Here is a 25892-nt window from a genome sequence, read left to right on the forward strand (position 1 = left end):
ACCCAGGTGGTACTGGTTTTGAAGGCAGGAAGGAGTCATGAAGAGCAGCTGAGGCTGGGTACTGTGAGTGAAAGATAAAAGTTTTAAAGTTGCCCCCCTAGACACAAAGTTTAGAGCAGAAAAAGAAAACAGGTTAGGCCCCAGAATTGTATGTTCCAAGAAGCCTCGCCTAGGGCTATAGAATGGATAATTACATTGGCCAGCTCAACAGCTTTCTCCCAGAAACTAGCTGACCATAAATCTTAGAGAACAATCTTGAGAAGCAGGAAACAACTTCTCCTAGGAACTAGCGGACCATGAAGTTAAACAATCTGAGAAGTAGGAGACAGCTTCTCCTAGGAAACAATCTTGGGGGACAGAGTTCTTCCTTGTGATTTTTCACTGTTATTCTATGACGCCATCCCTGCCCCCTCGGGTTGTGGTTTCTCCCTTTAAATACCTCTTCTCCCAGCCTCTCGGGGTCGAACTCCACTGCCCCTGCGTGGGATACGAGTCTCGACCCCAGTGCACTGGTTGCTATCGATAAACTCATGTGATTACAACAAGGACGGTCTTGTGTGAGTTCTTGGGGTGTTGCGTCATCCCGAGACTTGAGTGAGGGTCTCCCCACTCTGGGGGTCTTTCATGAGAGACCATGGAAGGCCATTGGTGAAGGTGCAGCTTCAGTTGTAGTTGATGACCCAGGACTGAAGGGGTCATGCAAAGGAGTTGAGACTTGGCACCATGAAGAGAGCCTATTGCTGAAGCCTAGTTACAGCAGAAGACCCCAGCATATTTTGGAGATGCCGGTACCATGGGATGACCACCAAGAAGAGCAGCAGCAGTGGAGTGGATCAACCTGAGCTGGAGAAGTGATGTCAGCCCTTTGGAGGATCCTAGAAGACCATGTGTGTATCCCAGACATTAAAATAAGAAGCTGTAACATTGAAGTTGCCTTGGAGACCCCAAGAGGTTTGAGATGCCAGAGCTGTGGGCTATCTATTGAGGAAAGCTGCTAACAGGGAGGAGAACCAGCCCAGGAGAAAGAAGTTTGTTGCAGTCACCACAGATGAAAAAGGAGCTGGAGATGTGAAGACAGCTTCACATCAGACATGGAGATGCAGAGTTTGGAGTTTGCCCAGCTGGTTTCCTGTCTTGCTTTGGGGATTGCAGTTAAGTGATTAGAAGACTTGCAAAAGAGACTTTGAACTTTGGACTTTTAAGTTTGATAAGACTGCTATAGACTATAGGGACTCTGGAAGTTGAACTAAATGTATTTTGCATTATGCTATGTTTAGGTGTAGCTCCCGTAGACTCATATGTTTGAACAAACCTATAGGGACCAGGGAGAGGAACGTGATGGTTTGTATATGCTTGGGTCAGGGAGTAACACTATTAAGAGGTGTGGCCCTGTTGAAATAGGTGTGTCACAGTGGGTGTGGGCTTTAATACCCTAGTCCTTGCTGCCTGCTAGTGAGTCTTCCACTAGCAGCCTTCAGGTGAAGATGTTGAACACTCAGTTCTGCCTTCACCATGCCTGCCTGGATGCTGCCATGTTCCTGACTTGATGATAATGGACTGAACCTCTGAACCTGTAAGCCAGCCCAATTAAATATCATTTATAAGACTTGTCTTGGTCATGGTGTCTGTTCACAGCAGTAAAACCCTAAGACACATACACACATACACACTCACACACACACACACATACACACACTAATGAACACCCATACACACATGTATACACACATGCACACACATATAAACATACACACATACATACACATATACACAGACACATACACATAAACTCACACACATACACTCAAACACACAAACACACACACACATACACACACACATACACACATATACACACACACAGGATACATGCACAGTATGCAGACACATGGGAGCAAATGACCCATCTGCATAAAATGAAAGTAAAAAACCCTTTTTTTAATCCTTGAAAGAAAATCTTTGTGTACTTAGAACAGCGGCATGATTATTTTTACATAGTTATATTCTTAAACAGTTTGTGAAATTCCATTTTCTCAAACTATTTCACCTTTGCCATTAAGCAGCAACCTACATACTATATTCATGCTCAGAGATGATTAAACCGCCCTTCTTAAATGCCAATATCTTGTTTGATCCCAAAGCAGACAGCACTTATCGCTCGTGCCTTTAAGAATTAAAATTTGAAGCATACCTTCACCAGTTTTATCTCAACTGAATATAAATATTCCTTCTTGAATGCATCGCAGCAGAGTCGATATAAAACTGATTCCGCAAGAAAAAACAGGGTGGGAAGCTGGTCGCAATCGAAGGAAACATGGTCCAAAGAGGCATAGAGCATATTTAAAGCCTCTGAAACATGAATGAAGACAAAGTTTGTCACTGAAAAATTAACCTTGGCTTTCTGCATACTGTGCTTACATCTTGCAATCCAGTGTTTGTCCATCCTACTCTGGGCTCCTTTGTACTTGGAAATGCTTTCTAACCTTCCCAGTGAGAGTTGCCTCAAAGCCCAGCAGGCCTAGTGACTGTTTCAGTCAATAGAACCCAGGAAAGTCACTGTGGGCGATTTCCAAGGCCAAATCCCCAAGGGAAACAGGTGTCTATGTAACCCTCCTCCCCAAGGCCTGCCCCTCTCCCCAAGGCCCGCCCCTCTTTCCCTCTCTTCCATTTCCCTGCTCCTTTGGTAGCAATGAAGATGGTTGGTGGTAAACCACGAGGCCTAACACCACAGTATCTCTTAAACGTCTGAGAGGTGCCAGTGCTGAGTCGCAGGGCCATAAAAACAAGTTAAGTGCAAAACATGCTTCCTTCTCTGAGTTCTTGAGCTCTCCGGCATCATTACAAATCCCAATTTCCTCGGGAAATATCCTCTGACCTTAGCAGTTAACATCCCCAAACTCATTTTATAAGGCACACACATAACGTTTAGTTTAACGAGAGAAGGAATTTTATCCCCTTAAAAATAATGTTATTTAATTTCTTTTTTAGATTAGCTGGAAGTTGCTTGGAAGAAGCCATGTAAGTGAGAAGTACCAGATAAAAGGCTATGAGCAAAGGCATTAAAGCAGAAGGAAAAAAGCCAAGCCAACGGCCATCTGGTTAACGTTTTATAAGTAAGGCTATAATGCGCATAAACCCCTTTATTTAGGTAACTAAGCACTGCAGGTAAACTTACTCAAAGACTATACAGTGACTTAAATGTGTTACCAACTTTAGGGGGAAGGCAGTAAAGACTATACTGAGAAAAAGCTTTGGTTGGGTTTGGTTTTTGCTTTGTTTTTAGGACAGGGTTTCTCTGTGTGGCTTTGATTGTCCTGGAGTTGCCTGTAGACCAGGTTGAACGTGAACTCACAGAGATCCACCTGCCTCTGCCTCCCCAGTGCTGGGATTAAAGACCTGTGCCACCATCACCCAGCTGAGCTTTTAAAACCCATTTTGTAACTAAAAAGCTCAACAGTCAAAGTCATAAATTCAGAATTACAGAGGAACTTTGGTTAAGGAACATCATGAGCCATCTTGGTAGAAAAAGAAGAATCGCCTACCTTACATTTAGTCAGTTTAATAAAACTCTAAATTCTCAAATCATGTCCTTGTGAGCTGAGGGACACTTGGGGTTTGTCTGCAGTTGGGACCATATACATACCATCTTGGATCTCCCCTTTGCACTGAGCCAGATAGATGACCTCAGCCCACGCAGTCGGAAGATGCACATGCTTCCCAGAGCCCAGGGTCTTGAGGCCCAACTTCCTCTGTGATGGGGAAACAGGAAAACAGCAAATGGAAATGTGCATCCCTCCATCCATGTGCATCCCTTCATCCATGTGCATCCCTCCATCCATGTGCATCCCTTCATCCATGTGCATCCCTTCATCCATGTGCATCCATCCATGTGCACCCCTTCATCCATGTGCATCCATCCATGTACATCCCTCCATCCATGTACATCCCTTCAAACATGTACATCCCTCCATCCATGTGCATCCCTTCATCCATGTGCATCCCTTCATCCATGTGCATCCCTCCATCCATGTGCATCTATGTGCACCCCTTCGTTATTTGTCTCCGTTACTATTTCTCAGTTATATATAAAAGCCATTCTTCTGGGCCAATGGTTTGTGACCAGAGTTTGGAAATAAAACGTTATACCTTTTCTTTTATGGGGCAGCCACTGCCCAGAATTATGCGACATTGTATTGTTTAGTTATAACATTAGTGTCTTAGTGCTGCCTACTTACGCTTAAAGGTAGCAGCTGTCTATTCCCCGTATCCCTTTCCTCTTCTCTCGGTACTGGGCAGCAGGTAAGCATTTACAAGCTGGAGAATGAGACTTACGCGCCGAGTGCCCAGAGCGCCAACCCTTACCTTACACCTGACAGTGAATTTCCGGGCCTGCTCCAACAGTTCTTCCTCCTTGACTCGGTTATCTGTGTTGTTGAATCTCAATATGAATTCTTTGGTAACTGAAAATGATGGCCTGTGCAGAAAAACAATAATTATAGCTATCATCTAATTTTAATTAATCATCTTCTAGTGGGTACAGGTAACAGTGTTCTAGGGAAAGCGCTCTACTTTCTAATCACGTCTCTTGTCTCTCATGCAAACGAGATCAGTATCATCCAGCATACCCCAGCAGATAACCTAGGCCCACATTCTCATTTCCAAAGGCTTTTTGTCCTGGGAAAGACATTCCTAAGATGCTTACCAACAGGCTCTTGGGTGTTTTCTTCATAGGTGACATCAAGAACAGCTCCAGTTATGCTGTTCTTCATTTATCTCCTCACACAAATTGGTGTCGGTCCCATTTATGCTAAATCTTTATTCCCTCCAGACGGATTCGGTACAACTGTGGCTACAGCTAAGTATTGACATACGGAGTAATTTCAGCTGGGGAGCAAGTAGCCATGATGACGCTGCCCAAGAGGCTGCCATTGCAGAGCATCTGCAAGGAGAGTGGCGGGACTAGGAAGCCTTCGTGTCGCTGTAGTGATCTGCTGAGAGCTGGAGGGGAGGACGTGGGACATATCTACAGCAGTAGTCACATGTGTGCCTAGACAAGAGATGACGGTGGTTCCGGCCAGGAGAGCAGCAACAGAAGTAGAGACGATTATTTGAATAATCTATGTGCTTTACATTACACTGGCCAGAGAGTTATCCGTTGAGCTTAAGGAACAGGGAGTCATGAGTCAAGTGACCCACTGAAAGGACAGAATTGCTACCCACTGAAGCAGTGCAAACTGCTCAGAGGTGCAGATTTGATGCAAGGGTACAGAGTAAGTCCAGTATTAGACATGTTTTGAGATGACAACAGTCAGGCTAGGTCAGGGATGCTAGCATTTTGGAGGTTGTGGAGGGGAGTGTGTGAGTTAGAGACCATAACAGGCTACAAAGTCAGCTCTCGGCTAGTAGGGACTATGTCCTGAGATTTCCTCCCATCAACCTCAAAATTTAAAAAAAAAAATCAGGAAAATGTTATGAAGTTGGTAAAGTCAATGAATTATTTTTCTTTTCACAGTCAAGAAACTGTTGGAATTATGTTACTAGGAAAAATCTGGAGAAACAGAAACACGTTCATTTATGGCTTACTGCATTCAGAATTTGCTAAATTAATTGTTCTGTGGAGTGTAGAAAAAACAAAAAAAAAATCTAATGCTGCCACTGAATAAATTTTCATCCTTCTAAGCAGAGAGATATGCCAAAAACCAATGGCAATGGGGCAGAGTCTCAGACCCAGCAGAGAGAATGAGAAGACACTGCAAACTGGAACTGCAGACAGAGCTTGGAGAATAGTTAATGCTCTAACCAATTTGTTGGCACCATCCCAAGCCCCCCTGAGGCACTGAAATGTGCACTAAGGATGCAGAGATGGGACAGACACACACCCTGGCCCTCTCGGGGCATCTGGAACAGTCTGGGAAGAACTGAAGCCTTTGGGCTTGCACAGTCCGCAGGAGTTGTAATTGTAAAATGATTAACTCCGAGTTTGACTTTCTCCTCCCCATTTTACTTTCTACTTATGAGATGCTGCTGGTTAGACACAGTGGAGAGAGGCTGGACATTCTTTTCTCGTTGCCACTGGGGATGGTGCAGGGTATTTTTCTATTTGCTTTTCTTGGGTTTTGGTTTTTGTTTTGTTTTGTTTTTAATCTACATGAAGCATCTACATGAAGAATTCAAAGTTGATTTAATTTTCCAGTTTATACAAAGATACCAGACATAAAGGTTGGCTCTTTGTTATTTTTATGCTCTCATTAGGGATTAGTTTTTAAAGTATGAACATAAGTTCACTGTTGATGACAAAGCAAACGCTTACAGCTCCACCCACACCCAACGCTGCTGCCTCAAACCGTACCCGTCAGGAGCAGCCGAGAGCAGTGGTTAAAGCTTATCTTCAAAGTCCTTTCCTAAGGTTGACGGTGTAAAGCCACCTATGCATCCTTCCCACAACCTCCAGGAGTTTTCATCTGTAAGTTGGACACTCCATGCCCAGACTTCTCACAGCCTCCTGACCCATCCTGTACTCCCCCACCCTCAGCAAGCACCTCGGCGGGTCCTGGTTCTTTTCTAAGGGGAGGGACCCACATCTTCATTCCTGAAGGGTCTTTGTCCTTTACCATCCTGCTTGGGTCAGATCGTTGTAGTTTCACATTGATTTTAATCACAGGCTATGGCAACACTAAGAGACATCCTAAAGGATTTCCTGCACTCCAGACATAATCTTTCTTACAGAGAAGTAATACAATCTCTCCTTGGTAATCTGAATCTTTCACCCCTTCTGACACTGTTATTCTTTTCTTAGCCTGCTGGTTTAAGGACATCAAAAGTCCAAAGTGGCATGGGGGGTTTGGGGGAGGGGTGTGGCCCTCCACTTCAATGGAATGTTTCTGTGGTTCCTGGAAGGACCTCTCCCCTCTCTGAAACTAAAACTTCTAGGTCAGCAGAATTTAAACTCACAGGAACAGTAAGCAAAAGTTGTCCTAGTAGGATACTAGAGAGGTAGTGAGTGGAACTATTCCCTCTCCCACTCTGGTCCCATAAGTCCTAGCTATGGGGAAAATCATACCATATATTAGATGTTGGTTCAAAACATATAGTGCCTTTCTGGAGAGCCCTGTTCCAGCCCTATAGGCCATTGCCACTTAACCTGCACTAGAACTGTGTCTTCAAAATCTGTCATTGTTCTATCAGGCCATCTGCTCAGGATGGCAGAGAATGTAGTACGACCAGTGGAATCGTGACCATGGGCCCCATGTCACATCTTTCTGTCTGAAAGTGAGTTCCTCGATCAGAAGCGATATTGTGTGGGGTACAATGATGGTGGATGAGGTGTTCTGTAAGTCCACAGTTGGTGGTTTTGAGCGTTGACATAGTGAAAATGGCCATCCTGCCAAAAGCAATCTGCCTATACCATGCAATTCCAACACAATTCTTCACAGAAATGAAAAAAAACAAAACTTCAACTTCATATAGAAACCCACCGGAGACAAAACAGGATAGCTAAAACAATCTCGACCAATAAAAGAATTGCTGGAGGTATTGCCATCTCCCATCTCAAAGGGCTCTACAGAAGATCTCACTCAAACAATGACGCATGGCAGATAGAATGGCTGGACGCATAAGAACGCAGATAGATCCATACGTATCACCTAGCACAAAAGTCAACCTCAAACGGGCTAAGGACCTCAACCTAAGACTAGATGCCCTGAACCTGATAGAGGTGGAGCTGAGGAATGGCCTTGAACTCATGGGCACAGGAAAAGGCATTCTGAACAGACCACCAAGAGCAAAGGTTCCAAAGCCAACAACTAACAGATGGGACCTCGTGAAGCTGAAAAGCGTCTGTATGGGAATTATACATCATTCGGGCAAAGCAGCAAGCTACAGAATGAGAAAATGCCCTGACTAATCACACCTCTGGTAGATGGTTTGTATCTAAAATACACAAAGAGTGGGAAAAAACGAGTGGCAGTGAGACAAATGACCCGGTTTTAAAAGGCGGGGTACAGAGCTAAGGGAGTTCTCAAGCAATGAAACTCAAATGGTCGAGAAACAAAGAATATTCGACATCCTCGGCCATCGTGGAACGTGAGTTAAAACTACTTTGAGACTTCACCTTACCCCAGTCAGAATGGTCAAGATCAGAGATGGATGGATGTGGCTCTCCCTGCTCTCTTGGGTCATCAGCCAATATGGTCCAGGCAAAGGGAGGAGAGTTGACAGATGGAGGGTTCGGAAGCCCTGAGTATGTAGGGCTAAGACCCACTGGGACCAGCTGCAGGGAGGCAGAGTAACTTCACTTGGGGTGATTCAAGGCTTATATAATTTGGGGGTGGGGGGAAATGGGATAGGAAGATCCAGGATGGGCAAAGGTCATTGGCTAAAGAAATATGGTACCAGAATGGCTCATTAGCATGGGAAAGCATTTCAAGAATCTCAGGTGCTTGCTGAACCGGTTCTAACAGAGAAAGGAAGATAGATAGATAGATAGATAGATAGATAGATAGATAGATAGATAGATAGATAGATAGATAGATAGACAGACATACACACATAGATAGATACATAGATACTTAGATACATAGCTAGATACCGAGATACATAGATAATTTTTTTAATGAGAGCTAACACTGGTGATGATATAGGGAAACTGAAACACTTTTCATTGAGGTGAGAATGCAAACTCTACAGCCGCTATGGAAATCAGTCTGGCAGTTCAATAACTCTCCCTCAAGATCCAGATCCACCACCCTTGAACGTGCACCCAAAGGACTCTCCAACCTCCTACGAGACACCTGCTCACCTGTACACACGTACACTGATGCTTTATTCGCAATACCGGGAAAATGGAAACAGCTGAGATGTCCGTCAACTGAAGAATGGACAATGAAAACATGGACACAAGGGAATATTGTGCAGCTGTATTGAAAAATGTGAGCTTTGTAGTAAATGGATAGACTAGAAAGAAATCATCCTGAGTGAGGTAAGCCAGACTCCGCCAGACTCAAAAAGACAATGTGTGTTTTCTCATATGTGTGGATGTTAGGCTTTAAGCTTTTCAATAATAAAGGAATATAACTGGAGTCACCAAATAACAGGGAGACCATGTTCCAACTAGACACTCCTTGTCGTCTACTGAAGCCTCCTGTACACAATGGGTTACATGTAATTGAGTTAGCCAAAGAGGCCGCACAGAAGCTGCCCAAACACCTCAGGCTATTGCCAAGACTGATAGTTGCCCTCCATAAATTGACTGTAAGGTCCCATTGCCAAAGACAACCCTTGGAGAGCTCATCGAACATGGAGAAGTTGCACTTGTGCTAACGGGAGACTTCACTGCTGCTGAGTAAACATTTGTGGTGCTTGGAGCTACTCTGCATGGTGTCCGAGAGAGAAAGTTATCATCATGCCAGCTATGAACTCTTCAATCCACAACAGTGAACTACCAATATCCTTAGCCATTGGGGAAATGCAAATCAAAACGACCCTGAGATTCTATATTACTCCTGCCAGAATGGCTAAGATCAAAAACACAAGTGACAGCTTGTGCCTAATCCACAGCGAGGGAAACACTCCTCCATTGATGGTAGGAGCACGAACTTGTACCGCCACTTTGGAAATCGATATAACCGTTCCTCGGGAAACTGGGAATCAATCTACCTCAAAATCCAGTTACACCACTCGGGCATCCCACAAGGACACTTGCTTAACCATTAGCCAGATGCTGGAAACAACATAGATGTCCCTCAACCAGGCAACGGATAAAAAGGAAGTGGTACATTTACACAATGGAGTATTACTCTACCGCTGAAGACAATAACATCATGAAATTTGAAGGTAAATGGATGGAACTAGGATCGCAAGTGAGGTGTCCTAGATCCAGAAAAACAAACGAGGTATGTACTCATAAGTGGACACTAGCTGCTAAGTAAAGGACAGTCACGCTACAATGCACAGACCCAGAGGGGATGAGTAACAAGGAGACTAAAGGAGGGACAGATGCACACATCTCTCCGGGAAGGAGAAATGGTATGAAGGTTTGTTCTACTCTATCTGGTTAGGCCATGTTGGATGGATTTTTCTGGGAGGCCTTTTTTTTTTTTTTTTTTAAGAAAACAGAGGAGGGGGTTGGGGATTTAGCTCAGCGGTAGAGCGCTTGCCTAGCAAGCTCAAGGTCCTGGGTTCAGTCCCCAGCTCCGAAAAAAGGAAAAAAAAAAGAAAACAGAGGAGGGGGGAGATGAACTGGGAGGAGTGGAGGAAGGGGAAACTGTAGTTGAGATGCAGTGCATGGGAGAAGAGTAATGGATAAGGAGAAAGGGGAGCCCTTGCACCCCAACTCTGGAAACATAAATCAGTTCTGCAATGGGGGGATGGAGGGGAGTGTGACATTGCCTCGCAGGATAAAGTATAAAAGTAGAATGACCACGGTCTGACGATCCTAATTCTGCGCACTTGTATAAGAGAAATATAATCAGTATCCAAATGGGAATATACAGCCCCCACATTCACTGGAGTGTTGTTCCTAACGGTCAAGCTATGGGCGCAGTTCAGGGTGGTGAACAGATAAAGAAAATGCAGGGTGTGTAAGTGATGGGATGCTATTCGTTCTTTTAAGTGGGAGAAAATCCTGACACTCACAGCAACATGGATGATCGTGAGGATGTTGAACTGAGTAACATACATGTGCAGGACGAATACCACATGAGCTCACTGACCTGTGGAGCCTAAATAGTCAAACTCAGTGACAGAGGCCAAACTAGAGATGGCCAGGGCCAGAGGCGGATGAGCAGATCTCACTCAGGAGCACAAAGTTTTACCTAAGCAAGTTAAGTAAGATCTAGACCTATTCCATAGCAGCATAAACAAAGATACAATGTTATCCTTCTTCCAATTTGCTAAGAGCTGTCATCACAACTTCTAAAAGGGTAACAATGTAATGCTAACTGGCTTGACTGGGATAAACATTTAACTATGTGTGTTCACATCAAAACATTAAGTCAAATATCTCAAAGGTATGCATTTTTTATTAATTATACTGTAGTATACTTTCGATTATGCCAACCATACTGTAGTATAATTGAAAGGGGGAAGACAGGTTTTAAATAAATAAACCAATGAGGCCAAGTTTCTACAATGCTAGCACGCTTCTACCATTAAATTTACAAAAGATCTTCTTCAAACTCTACTGGTTCTACAATGCAGTGACATTTTATCACAGCAAATATGACAATTTCCTTTGTGTTGTCTTTTCTGTTATTTCTTTTTATTTATTTTTTTTTTTGGTTCTTTTTTTCGGAGCTGGGGACCGAACCCAGGGCCTTGCGCTTCCTAGGCAAGCGCTCTACCACTGAGCTAAATCCCCAACCCCTTTTCTGTTATTTCTTATAAGGTTTGCCATGCATTAATAAGAACGAGGATTATAAAAGCTCTGTATTTGGGGTTAATTCTGGGTTGGTGGATATCGTTGTTGCATAGTGATTTTCACACCTGTGCATATTTTTTTTTACCACCTCTGCTTATCATATGTGTGTGTTACTTCCTTTAGTGCTGTGATATGAACCTTTCTTCTTTCACACTGACCTTTAAGGATATGAGAGTGAAAAGATAAAATTTTAAGCAGAAGAGCACGTTTTCAATATATGTGGGTAGCAAAGGACTCGTGACCAGTATGTAAAAACTTCCACATGTCAGAGACGTGAAGACATGAGCAAGTAAGTCTCGAAAGAAGAAAACCAAATGATTGATAAACATGGGATCCACTCAACAACCTAAAGAATAAGGGAGTCCAGTTTAAAACCATAGTGGGGTCTTTTACTCATCTACCCACATGCTGCATTAAAAAGGATGAAGATGTCTAGAGCTGATGAAGATGTGCAGACTTAGGAACTTACGAACATTGTGGTTGTGGTGGTTTGAAGAGGTGTGACCCCTGGTAGACTCATGTGTTTGAATCCTTGGTCCATAGGGAGTGGCACTATTAGGAGGTGTGGTCTTGTTGGAGTAGGTGTGGTTTCATCGAAGGAAGTAGTCACTAGGGGGTGGGCTTTGACTCAGAAGCCCAAGCCTAGTTAATGTGTCACTGTCACTTCCTGCTGCCTGCTGATGTAGAACTCTCAGCTCCTTTCCCAGCACCATGTCTATCATGCTTCCCACCGTGATGATACTGGACTGAACCTCTGAACCTGTGAGCCAGCCCCAATTAAATGTTTTCCTTTATAAGAGTTGCCTTGGTCATGGTGTCTGTCCACAGCAATGAAACACTAACTAAGACGGTGGTTATATAAAGCGGTACACGTACTGAGAATCAGCTGGGCATTTTCTACCCAAGTCTACAGAGAAATCTATCTACCAACTCCATAATCCCACTAGCTGGTGTATGTCAGTCATAAATCCATGCACCTGTTCACAGGTTGGCACATATAAGACTACTCATGTTCATTCTCCATCCCATGAGCAGAAGAGGTGAGGTTTTCTGGAACATACATCTGACTTAGAGTTCATTTGATTCTCTTACCTGCCTGTTAAAAATAAGTGTCACTAAGTTATTGCAAGCAATGCTTACAGTAGAAATGACTCACGAATGGGATGCTACGTTTTGACTAGCCACGCTGTAAGCAACCCATTAATGATAGAGAAAGGCAGCCCTAGACTTCCTGTCTGCTGGCAGTTTTTTTTTCAAGTCCTTGGTGCAACTTTCAGGCAGTAGGATCTAGATTTTCGTATCTCTTCTACCCAACCCTTGGACCCTGGTGTCCTCACAAATGGAGTTGTGCGCGTTGTTGACAAATACTAGCTGTGATCTCTGTGCTCTTGTGTGGATTGCTGTGAGAATGCTCTCAGAAACTAATCCACCACGTGATTCAGCTATCTCCTTTCTGGGTGTATGTGCGAAGAAAAAGGAATCAGCCTGGCAAAGAGGCTTATACATCTGTATTTCTGGTGGATCAGTTCTCAGTAGCTGAGATACATAATCAGCCTAAATGTGTCCATCAACAGATAAGTAGAGATGATATGACAGGTATACACAGTGGGGTATTATGCAGCCATGGGAAGAATGAAATCCTGTTGTCAAACAAGGAAAGAACTGGAGGACATGATGTTAAGTGAAAAGAGCCAGTCATGACAGCAGAGGCAGTATATGTAGTCTCTCACATGTGGGCCCTAAAGAGAGTTAACCTAATTCAGGAAACCGATTCATGGAAGTCAAGAACACTAAAGGAAAGGAAGAATGATTCAAAGAATGTTGAATTTAATTGGTACATTTGGTAGGAATCTGCTGGAACATCACACGGGTACTCTCTCCCCTCAAAGACCTCCCTTATCTCCCTCACATACCTACCTCTTCCCACCCATCTTTTCCTCGGGTTTATGACTTTTAGTTTTGTTGTGTGACCCATTTGGTTCAATTAGGGTCATCTCTGTTGACTACTGAATTTAAAATATCTGCTAGAGCTTGATCGAGTCAGTAGTCAATACACAGCTGAGACCAATGACTCTTCTTCATCCTGAGCCTATCGAACAGCCAGATGAAGTTGAAGAGAGATAGAGTCACGGGAAGGAAAAGTCACTGCTTTAGGGGAAGAGGGTAACCAGAATGCATTATACACATGTATGAAATTGTCAAAGAACTAGTTTAATGATAAACAAGAAGGAAGGAAGGAAGGAAGGAAGGAAGGAAGGAAGGAAGGAAGGAAGGAAAGAATTAAAAACAGTGCTATCAAGTACTGTTCCTAAAACAACACATACTTGAGTCATAGAACATGGAGTAATCAAACTGGTACTTGTCTGAAAGCTTTCTCCCTACTGGCTAGCTTTCACGGTGCTGGAAGGTATACTGTGGGCTGCCAGAAAAGAGAGGCAGCCATCATTCTTACCCAGCTGTGAACCCTTCAAGCTATAATAACCACAGGCCTGGCAACACATGCCCACCGACGAAATGGTGGCATGAACATCATGGATATAACCAACCACTTCCTGTTTGGATTTAATTGCTAACCCATAAGACAAAAACCAGGTCTTACACTGTTAATGAGCCAAGTTATTGTGGCTAGACAGGCCATGGGACCTAGGGGTGATGCTGCTATTCTTATTCTGCTAAATGGTCATGATATTAAGCCAACTCCTAACGACTCACTTTTACATCCATACGGTCGTGCATTTCTCAACCCTCATCAGAAAGGTTTCTTTCAGCAACAGATAGTGGCGAAAACAGAGACCCACCCAACCCATGGAAGTGCAGAGAACAGATGGCTGCAGAGTGCTCAGCCCTAAGTGGGACATCTATGTCATACTTCCGCCAAAGACTCAGAGATCGCTGTGTAAGACGGGGCTAAAAAGGATTGTAAGAGTCAGAGGTTGTGGGTGAGTGCCGAGAGTGTTTTCTAGACACAGCAAGGCAGCTAAGCTCACGATGGCAGTGACAACACACGCCCCCTTGTGGTTGGTGCGTGTCACAACACCCTGGGTATTTGCCGACTGCAGCTGTGACTGGCTCCAGACTTTCTTCTTTCAAAGATACACGGTAAACCGGGTCATAGGCATGGAGGAAGCGCTGACCGCTGCCGAGGTGTTTGTGCGGCTGCTGGCAGGCTACACACAGTACACAAGGTAGTCACGTGGAATCGTAGCTGTGTTCGTTTGCTTCATTGAACTTATTGCTTATAAACTGAATACACGCGAGGTGCGGACGGGGCAGGGCTCAAGGCAAAATGCCAGCACAGAGAAAAAGAAGTGGGCACGAAGTCCAACACAACCCCTTGGGAGAGGGGTGATTAGCAGGTGACCTGCTGCAAGAGGGGCAGCCTGGTGGGTAGACCAAGATCCACTGGAGGATTACATACCCGAGAATATCCAGGCGGCATAAATTGGATTTGATGAGGAGAGAGAGAGAGAGAGAGAGAGAGAGAGAGAGAGAGAGAGAGAGAGAGAGAGAGAGAGAGAGAGAGAGAGAGAGAAACACCCAGTTGGGTGGTTAAGAAAAGGAATGGTTCTGGGTGAAGTTAGGAGAGGGATGGATATGATCAAAACACATTGCACAGAATCCTTAAAGATCTAATAAAAAAATGAGGGAAAAAAATCAAAATATAGGTGCCCAGTAGATAAATCTGGTTAATAACTGGTTTAATTATCGTTAAATATCTGCTCACTGTTTGCAGTATGTTTGCCTTACTTTAACATTTTTTCCATTGCTGTGCTAAGTGTGGGCACACTTAATTAAATTTCCCTATGTATACACGATTATATTTTTCTTTTGTGATTTAGGGATTTCCTTTTAAGTGGATTATAGCTGGGGACCTGGCCCTGGAAGGTATTTGGGTTTTGAGAATTTGGCTTGTTAGAGTAAATTAAAATTGTTAGAATTTTGCTTGGGATGTGATTGGAAGGCAGTGGAGGTTTAAATCGGAGCGGGAGAAGTCGACATCGCCTGCTCAGTAAAGATCTGAGCCTGCTGTTCAGAGAACAGACCAGTGGGAGGCTGGGCACAGCAGGGATGTGGAGAGGATGACTGAGGGGATGAGGGTGAGGGAGGCAGATGTGAAAGTCTGTGCTTGGAAGCGTGTAATAACAAAGGACAGAGAACTCAGCCAAGGTCTGGCTGTAACCTACAGAAATACACTCTGTAATTTAGTATTCACCTTGTGGCTCGAGTTTAAGTTACTCTCTATGTCATATATATGTGTGTGTGCTATTAATATATATTTAAATGATATATAGTAATTAACTATATATAAAATTAATTCATGTATTAATTAGCTTAGTGAGCACCTGGTGTTTGCTTTATATATGCTGATTGAAAAGTATAGAATGAAGAAAAATGTGCTGGAGAGATGGCTCAGTGGTTAAGAGCGCTGACTGCTCTTCCAGAGGTCCTGAGTTCAATTCCCAGCAACCACAGGATGGCTCATAGCCATCTGTAGTGGGATCTGGTGCCCTCTTCTGCTATGTCTGAAGACAGCTACAGTGTACTCAGACACATAAAGTGAGTTAACTAATTAAAAAAAGTATAGAATGTGTATTGTTTAATTAAAAAGGAAAAGATGGCTTAAGAATCACACAGAAGTGCATATATTTAAAATAATAAAAACAATATTTAAGAAACTTAACATCTTTGAGCTCGTTTGCAATTTTCTATAGGAGCTTACAATGTACAAATCTTTTTTGTTGTTTTGTTTATTTCTATATTTTTTTTATTAACTTGAGTATTTCTTATATACATTTCAAGTGTTATTCCCTTTCCCGGTATCCGGGCAAACATCCCCCTCCCCCCTCCCCTTCCTTATGGGTGTTCCCCTCCCAACCCTCCCCCCATTGCCGCCCTCCCCCCACCAGTCTAGTTCACTGGGGGTTCAGTCTTAGCAGGACCCAGGGCTTCCCCTTCCACTTGTGCTCTTACTAGGATATGCATTGCTACCTATGAGGTCAGAGTCCAGGGTCAGTCCATGTATAGTCTTTGGGTAGGGGCTTAGTCCCTGGAAGCTCTGGTTGCTTGGCATTGTTGTACATATGGAGTCTCGAGCCCCTTCAAGCTCTTCCAGTTCTTTCTCTGATTTCTTCAACAGGGGTCCTATTCTCAGTTCAGTGGTTTGCTGCTGGCATTCGCCTCTGTATTTGCTGTATTCTGGCTGTGTCTCTTAGGAGCGATCTACATCCGGCTCCTGTCGGTCTGCACTTCTTTGCTTCATCCATCTTGTCTAATTGGGTGGCTATATATGTATGGGCCACATGTGGGGCAGACTCTGAATGGGTGTTCCTTCAGTCTCTGTTTTAATCTTTGCCTCTCTCTTCCCTGCCAAGGGTATTCTTGTTCCCCTTTTAAAGAAGGAGTGAAGCATTCACATTTTGATCATCCGTCTTGAGTTTCATTTGCTCTAGGCATCTAGGGTAATTCAAGCATTTGGGCTAATAGCCACTTATCAGTGAGTGCATACCATGTATGTCTTTCTGTGATTGGGTTAGCTCACTCAGGATGATATTTTCCAGTTCCATCCATTTGCCTATGAATGTCATGAAGTCATTGTTTTTGATAGCTGAGTAGTATTCCATTGTGTAGATGTACCACATTTTCTGTATCCATTCCTCTGTTGAAGGGCATCTGGGTTCTTTCCAGCTTCTGGCTATTATAAATAAGGCTGCAATGAACATAGTGGAGCATGTGTCTTTTTTATATGTTGGGGCATCTTTGGGGTATATGCCCAAGAGAGGTATAGCTGGATCCTCAGGCAGTTCAATGTCCAATTTTCTGAGGATTCTCCAGACTGATTTCCAGAATGGTTGTACCAGTTTGCAATCCCACCAACAATGGAGGAGTGTTCCTCTTCCTCCACATCCTCGCCAGCATCTGTTGTCCCCTGAGTTTTTGATCTTAGCCATTCTCACTGGTGTGAGGTGAAATCTCAGGGTTGTTTTGATTTGCATTTCCCTTATGACTAAAGATGTTGAACATTTCTTTAGGTGTTTCTCAGCCATTCGGCATTCCTCAGCTGTGAATTCTTTGTTTAGCTCTGAACCCCATTTTTTAATAGGGTTATTTGTTTCCCTGCGGTCTAACTTCTTGAGTTCTTTGTATATTTTGGATATAAGGCCTCTATCTGTTGTAGGATTGGTAAAGATCTTTTCCCAATCTGTTGGTTGCCGTTTTGTCCTAACCACCGTGTCCTTTGCCTTACAGAAGCTTTGTAGTTTTATGAGATCCCATTTGTCGATTCTTGATCTTAGAGCGTAAGCCATTGGTGTTTTGTTTAGGAAATTTTTTCCAGTGCCCATGTGTTCCAGATGCTTCCCTAGTTTTTCTTCTATTAGTTTGAGTGTGTCTGGTTTGATGTGGAGGTCCTTGATCCACTTGGACTTAAGCTTTGTACAGGGTGATAAGCATGGATCGATCTGCATTCTTCTACATGTTGACCTCCAGTTGAACCAGCACCATTTGCTGAAAATGCTATCTTTCTTCCATTTGATGGTTTTGGCTCCTTTGTCAAAAATCAAGTGACCATAGGTGTGTGGGTTCATTTCTGGGTCTTCAATTCTATTCCATTGGTCTATCTGTCTGTCTCTGTACCAATACCATGCAGTTTTTATCACTATTGCTCTGTAATACTGCTTGAGTTCAGGGATAGTGATTCCCCCTGAAGTCCTTTTATTGTTGAGGATAGCTTTAGCTATCCTGGGTTTTTTGTTATTCCAGATGAATTTGCAAATTGTTCTGTCTAACTCTTTGAAGAATTGGATTGGTATTTTGATGGGGATTGCATTGAATCTGTAGATTGCTTTTGGTAAAATGGCCATTTTTACTATATTAATCCTGCCAATCCATGAGCATGGGAGATCTTTCCAACTTCTGAGGTCTTCTTCAATTTCCTTCTTCAGTGTCTTGAAGTTCTTATTGTACAGATCTTTTACTTGCTTGGTTAAAGTCACCCCGAGGTACTTTATATTATTTGGGTCTATTATGAAGGGTGTCGTTTCCCTAATTTCTTTCTCGGCTTGTTTCTCTTTTGTGTAGAGGAAGGCTACTGATTTATTTGAGTTAATTTTATACCCAGCCACTTTGCTGAAGTTGTTTATCAGCTTTAGTAGTTCTCTGGTGGAACTTTTGGGATCACTTAAATACACTATCATATCATCTGCAAACAGTGATATTTTGACTTCTTCTTTTCCGATCTGTATCCCCTTGACCTCCTTTTGTTGTCTGATTGCTCTGGCTAGAACTTCAAGAACTATATTGAATAAGTAGGGAGAGAGTGGGCAGCCTTGTCTAGTCCCTGATTTTAGTGGGATTGCTTCGAGTTTCTCTCCATTTAGTTTAATGTTAGCAACTGGTTTGCTGTATATGGCTTTTACTATGTTCAGGTATGGGCCTTGAATTCCTATTCTCTCCAGGACTTTTATCATGAAGGGGTGTTGAATTTTGTCAAATGCTTTCTCAGCGTCTAATGAAATGATCATGTGGTTTTGTTCTTTCAGTTTGTTTATATAATGGATCACGTTGATGGTTTTCCGTATATTAAACCATCCCTGCATGCCTGGGATGAAGCCTACTTGGTCATGGTGGATGATTGTTTTGATGTGCTCTTGGATTCGGTTTGCCAGAATTTTGTTGAGTATTTTTGCATCGATATTCATAAGGGAAATTGGTCTGAAGTTCTCTTTCTTTGTTGTGTCTTTGTGTGGTTTAGGTATAAGAGTAATTGTGGCTTCGTAGAAGGTATTCGGTAGTGATCCATCTGTTTCAATTTTGTGGAATAGTTTGGATAATATTGGTATGAGGTCTTCTATGAAGGTTTGGTAGAATTCTGCACTAAACCCGTCTGGACCTGGGCTCTTTTTGGTTGGGAGACCTTTAATGACTGCTTCTATTTCCTTAGGAGTTATGGGGTTGTTTAACTGGTTTATCTGTTCCTGATTTAACTTCGGTACCTGGTATCTGTCTAGGAAATTATCCATTTCCTGAAGATTTTCAAGTTTTGTTGAATATAGGTTTTTATAGTAAGATCTGATGATTTTTTGAATTTCCTCTGAATCTGTTGTTATGTCTCCCTTTTCATTTCTGATTTTGTTAATTTGGACGCACTCTCTGTGTCCTCTCGTTAGTCTGGCTAAGGGTTTATCTATCTTGTTGATTTTCTCAAAGAACCAACTTTTGGTTCTGTTGATTCTTTCTATGGTCCTTTTTGTTTCTACTTGGTTGATTTCAGCTCTGAGTTTGATTATTTCCTGCCTTCTACTCCTCCTGGGTGTATTTGCTTCTTTTTCTTCTAGTGCTTTTAGCTGTGCTGTCAAGCTGCTGACATATGCTCTTTCCTGTTTCTTTCTGCAGGCACTCAGCGCTATGAGTTTTCCTCTTAGCGCAGCTTTCATTGTGTCCCATAAGTTTGGGTATGTTGTACCTTCATTTTCATTAAATTCTAAAAAGTTTTTAATTTCTTTCTTTATTTCTTCCTTGACCAGGTTATCATTGAGTAGAGCATTGTTCAATTTCCAAGTATATGTGGGCATTCTTCCTTGATTGTTATTGAAGACCAGTTTTAGGCCGTGGTGGTCCGATAGCACGCATGGGATTATTTCTATCTTTCTGTACCTGCTGAGGCCCGTTTTTTGACCAATTATATGGTCAATTTTGGAGAAAGTACCATGAGGAGCTGAGAAGAAGGTATATCCTTTTGCTTTAGGATAGAATGTTCTATAAATATCCGTTAAGTCCATTTGGCTCATGACTTCTCTTAGTCTGTCTACATCTCTGTTCAATTTCTGTTTCCATGATCTGTCCATTGATGAGAGTGGGGTGTTGAAATCTCCCACTATTATTGTGTGAGGTGCAATGTGTGTTTTGAGCTTTAGTAAGGTTTCTTTTATGTATGTAGGTGCCCTTGTATTTGGGGCATAGATATTTAGGATTGAGAGTTCATCTTGGTGGATTTTTCCTTTGATGAATATGAAGTGTCCTTCCTTATCTTTTTTGATGACTTTTAATTGAAAATTGATTTTATTTGATATTAGAATGGCTACTCCAGCTTGCTTCTTCTGACCATTTGCTTGGAAAATTGTTTTCCAGCCTTTCACTCTGAGGTAATGTCTGTCTTTGTCTCTGAGGTGTGTTTCCTGTAGGCAGCAGAATGCAGGGTCCTCATTGCGTATCCAGTTTGTTAATCTATGTCTTTTTATTGGGGAGTTGAGGCCATTGATGTTGAGAGATATTAAGGAATAGTGATTATTGCTTCCCGTTATATTCATATTTGGATGTGAGGTTATGTTTGTGTGCTTTCGTTCTCTTTGTTTTGTTGCCAAGACGATTAGTTTCTTGCTTCTTCTAGGTTATAGCTTGCCTCCTTATGTTGGGCTTTACCATTTATTATCCCTTGTAGTGCTGGATTTGTAGAAAGATATTGTGTAAATTTGGTTTTGTCATGGAATATCTTGGTTTCTCCATCTATGTTAATTGAGAGTTTTGCAGGATACAGTAACCTGGGCTGGCATTTGTGTTCTCTTAGGGTCTGTATGACATCAGTCCAGGATCTTCTGGCCTTCATAGTTTCTGGCGAGAAGTCTGGTGTGATTCTGATAGGTCTGCCTTTATATGTTACTTGACCTTTTTCCCTTACTGCTTTTAATATTCTTTCTTTATTTTGTGCGTTTGGTGTTTTGACTATTATGTGACGGGAGGTGTTTCTTTTCTGGTCCAATCTATTTGGAGTTCTGTAGGCTTCTTGTATGCCTATGGGTATCTCTTTTTTTAGATTAGGGAAGTTTTCTTCTATGATTTTGTTGAAGATATTTACTGGTCCTTTGAGCTGGGAGTCTTCACTCTCTTCTATACCTATTATCCTTAGGTTTGATCTTCTCATTGAGTCCTGGATTTCCTGTATGTTTTGGACCAGTAGCTTTTTCCGCTTTACATTATCTTTGACAGTTGAGTCAATGATTTCTATGGAATCTTCTGCTCCTGAGATTCTCTCTTCCATCTCTTGTATTCTGTTGGTGAAGCTTGTATCTACAGCTCCTTGTCTCTTCTTTTGGTTTTCTATATCCAGGGTTGTTTCCATGTGTTCTTTCTTGATTGCTTCTATTTCCATTTTTAATTCCTTCAACTGTTTGATTGTGTTTTCCTGGAATTCTTTCAGGGATTTTTGCGATTCCTCTCTGTAGGCTTCTACTTGTTTATTAATGTTTTCCTGTGTTTCCCTAAGGGAGTTCTTCACATCTTTCTTGAAGTCCTCCAGCATCATGATCAAATATGATTTTGAAACTAGATCTTGCTTTTCTGGTGTGTTTGGATATTCCATGTTTGTTTTGGTGGGAGAATTGGGCTCCGATGATGCCAAGTAGTCTTGGTTTCTGTTGCTTGGGTTCCTGCGCTTGCCTCTCGCCATCAGATTATCTCTAGTGTTACTTTGTTCTGCTATTTCTGACAGTGGCTAGACTGTCCTATAAGCCTGTGTGTCAGGAGTGCTGTAGACCTGTTTTCCTGTTTTCTTTCAGCCAGTTATGGGAACAGAGTGTTCTGCTTTCGGGCGTGTAGTTTTTCCTCTCTACAGGTCTTCAGCTGTTCCTGTGGGCCTGTGTCTTGAGTTCACCAGGCAGCTTTCTTGCAGCAGAAAAGTTGGTCTTACCTGTGGTCCCGAGGCTCAAGTTCGCTCGTGGGGTGCTGCCCACGGGCTCTCTGCGGCGGCAGCAACCAGGAATACCTGTGCCGCCTCTTCCGGGAGCTTCAGTGCACCAGGGTTCCAGATGGCCTTTGGTGTTTTCCTCTGGCGTCCGAGATGTATGTACAGAGATCAGTCTCTTCTGGTTTCCCAGGCTTGTCTGCCTCTCTGAAGGTTTAGCTCTCCCTCCCACGGGATTTGGGTGCAGAGAACTGTTTATCCGGTCTGTTTCCTTCAGGGTCCGGTGGTGTCTCTGGCAGGGGTCCTGCCGCTCCTGGGCCCTCCCCCATGGGAGCCCAGAGGCCTTATACAGTTTCCTCTTGGGCCAGGGATGTGGGCAGGGGTGAGCAGTGTTGGTGGTCTTTTCCGCTCTGCAGCCTCAGGAGTGCCCACCTGACCAGGCGGTTGGGTCTCTCTCTCACAGGGTCTGGGAGCAGAGAGCTGCTGCGGGCCGGGATCCGAGGGTCCAATGTACAAATCTTAATAGAACGGTATTAATAAACGTTAAACAGATATCCCCCTCCCCCCCCATACCAAACATGGTCATCCCCAAATATACTATCTATCCAGGGTTTTGAACATGAATTTAAATTTTATTTTATGAAATTAAATATTTTACATCAACCTCCTCATAAACTCAGGGATGCATTTATTTCTAAGCAAAAGAAAGTCTTGTGATGAAACAGTATCTAATTCAATTTCTGTGCTTAGAACAGCTTACAAATAATTGTATTTTTGTTGATTATTTTTCAATATAGGTTCTGGTCTGTAATGTTCTGTCGGGAATACACGAAGTTAATAATTTCCTATTTTCAGTACAGATATTGAATGTCTTAATTTGTCTCCCACAGTCCATATTAACAAATGCACAAAAGGAAATAAATAAAGCTTTTTTTAACCATTTCTCCACCGTTGAATATAGAAAAATTAACCCTTTCATTAGTGTTATATAATATATACCTATAGTAAGTAATAAGTCACAGGAGGAATGGTAAAAAATATTAATACAGGCATTTGAAAGTAAAATATAATTTAGCTTCCTAGATCGCAATTTCTTCAAAATATCAAAGGATTCCACAAAGGCAAACACAGACCATCCCAGGAGGACAGTCCTGTTTAATGGAAGCTACGAAGACTATTGTCTTAAATTTACATAGAAAGTAAACACACTAAAACGCACTGATTGTGTGGATAGCCAATCCAAACTGACTGTTTATCTCGGTTGCGATTTGGTTTGTTCATAAATACTTAATGGAGACATTTTGCTGGCTCTAAGCTCTAAAGAAAGCTAAGTGATGAGAACCAGCCTCGGGAGGCTCACAGTCTGAGAGAGGAACGTGGTCTTAGTCACTTGTTCTATTGCTGGGAAGAGACACCATGACCATGGCAACCGAGGTCTTGCTTACGGTTTCAGAGGACGAGTCCATGAGCATCATGGCGGGGGGAAGACGGCAGCAGGCGGGTAGGCCCGGTGCTGGAGCAGCAGCTGAGAGCTCACATCCTGATGCAGCAGGTGAGGCAGAAAGACCTGAGAACAGTCTGGCTTTTGAAATCCATCTCCTGCCCCCCAGTGACACACCTCCTCCAACCAGGCTGCATCACATGATCCTTCCCAAAAATAGTTCTACCAATCAGGGACCCAAACATTCAAGTATGTGGGTCTATGTGGGCCGTTTTCACTCAGGCAACCACACTTTACAAAACACGTCCCGACAAGGAGACATGCTGGGAAAAGGTGGTGGGGTACCATGAGAACTCAGTTCTCTTGGGTGACCCAGGCTAGGCGAGCTGGTTGTAAATCCCCCTCTAATGAAACGGAGACAGAATCTCGTAAGATTTTAAGAAGCAGTACCACAGAACACACAGCATGTTTTCTGGCATAAGCTCGATGCTCGTGATGGTTACTTAGAAACGGGACTGATTTCCTTCAGAGATGCGGCACCACCGCCATGATGGTGATGGAGGCGGTAAGCAGGCCTCCCATTAAATGCTTTGGTGTACAAGTTTCTTCAGTCAGGATCTCTCTTCACGGAGATAGAAAAGTAACTAAGAGAGACAGTACTGTTCAGATTACATCTGTCCGGGTAATCATGATAACTTCAGAACGACGTGCTGAGAACACGGTACTCAGTGAAGAGAACAGGCATGGGTGTGCCTTTTGGCATAAAGTTCTACAAGGTAGTCTTGTTATATCATCATCATCATCAACGCCACCACCACCATCATCACCACCATCATCTTCATCTTCCTCATCATCAGTAATTATCATAGTTTGAAACTATACCTAATGAAAAAAACTTCTTAGCCCTAGATAACAAAAAATAGAGGAAAACAATCCCCAAACTATGCATAGCTGCATAAATATCAATACTGAAGACCAAAAGACACTAGAATTCCTGTTCAAAGGGTTGGTGAAGTCATTAGAAGAGTAATTTCATTATAGAAATTTTAAAAATATGTTTTCCAGGGTGTTAACCAATACATGGATGGAAAAAAGAAACAAAAACCTTACTGATTACTCTTTTATACATAAAGTTGACACAGCAGGTAAAAGAAATTGAATTGAAACAGATAGCAACTTCAAATTATAATTAATATGGCTTCTCCTAACCATCAGAAAGTGCCTACAGGAGGAAGGAGCTTTGCCCCTTGGTGTGGCCATGATGCATGTATGTGCAGCAGGAATCCTCATGTGCAGCAGGACAGACTCATGTCCTGAACAGGATAAACCAGGAGTCAAGACTGTGAAGCAGAAGTACCCAGAAGTCTATTCTGTGAACACAGCAGTACCCTGAATTGACCTCACTTGACTCATTGGGCCTAGACTTTTGAGGTCAGACTCTGGAAATACTCTGTCATCCTTGACTTGTGTGCATACGCAGTAGGCTTTAAAGAGACCACATACCCGGCTCTACAATCATATCGAAGTGTATATGGTCTCTAATTCTGTTTTGATATTGCTTTAGCTTTTAAACTGTGATGCAGTCTTAATAAACTAGGTAGCCTGTTAAGCTTTGAAAATGGAGATCCTCCAATTCAAATAGTAAATGGAATTCTAAGTGGACATGGGAAGAGCAGGTTGTCATACAGACTGAATGTTCAGTAAAGGCCACTTAGAAGAAAATTCAAAATATTTCCCTTTCTAAATGTTTGCCCCTAAATTTATAAAGTTTCTCTTCTGAGTTTGGTACCAGTGCAGGCAAGGCTGTCTCTATGAGGCACTCTTTAAAACAACCAAATGTCCTATGTTTAATGTCATCTATCCTCACATGTAATTACTAATCTCAGAGAGATTCAGTTATGTGGGTAACAGGTTTTGAGTTTGTGTGTTTATATAACAAAGACAAACTTTACTTGAAACGTTTTGCTTCAGAAGGGACTTTCAGGAGAATATCGTGGGAACAGGGATAGGGAGGAGTTGAAGAGGAGGAAATGAGGGGTCAGTTGAATCTAAATACATTATATGCATTAATAAATATTAAATATTTAATTCTAAAAGGAAAAATACTCATGCACCTTATCCTTTTTATAACTCCCATTATTCACTAAAAGGGAAATGGCATGACTGACAGACTTTTCTGAAACTCCTGACACACCTGATCCACAGGACAGAAACCCCAGAAACATATCCATGTGCTTACAGCCAACTGATTTCTCACAGAGATGCTAAGTGCATAGATGGACGGTGAAACAGATTCTTCCAGAAACGGTACTGTGAAAACCAGACAGCCATGTGCCAAAGAGAAAAGTAGGTAGGCCACG

At 42.7% G+C, this 25892-nt stretch overlaps 1 protein-coding gene across 8 annotated transcripts in view; it reads right to left on the reverse strand.

Annotated features, from left to right (window-relative positions):
• The window catches only part of Tmem232 (transmembrane protein 232), a 255084-nt gene that overhangs the window by 185416 nt on the left and 43776 nt on the right, over positions 1 to 25892 (reverse strand). For all 8 annotated transcript variants that reach the window (XR_015628864.1, XR_015628865.1, XR_015628866.1 and 5 more), the window contains 3 exon segments: positions 4363 to 4474; positions 3644 to 3749; positions 2192 to 2349 (listed from right to left, as the gene is read on the reverse strand). Coding sequence is in view for 5 of the 8 variants with exons in the window: in XM_087567423.1 (XP_087423549.1) it covers positions 2192 to 2349; positions 3644 to 3749; positions 4363 to 4474 (376 nt within the window). In the remaining 3 variants the exon portion in view is untranslated.

Source organism: Rattus norvegicus, chromosome 9 (assembly GCF_021556685.1).
Source record: "Rattus norvegicus strain SHRSP/BbbUtx chromosome 9, alternate assembly SHRSP_T2T, whole genome shotgun sequence".
Classification (NCBI taxonomy): domain Eukaryota; kingdom Metazoa; phylum Chordata; class Mammalia; order Rodentia; family Muridae; genus Rattus; species Rattus norvegicus.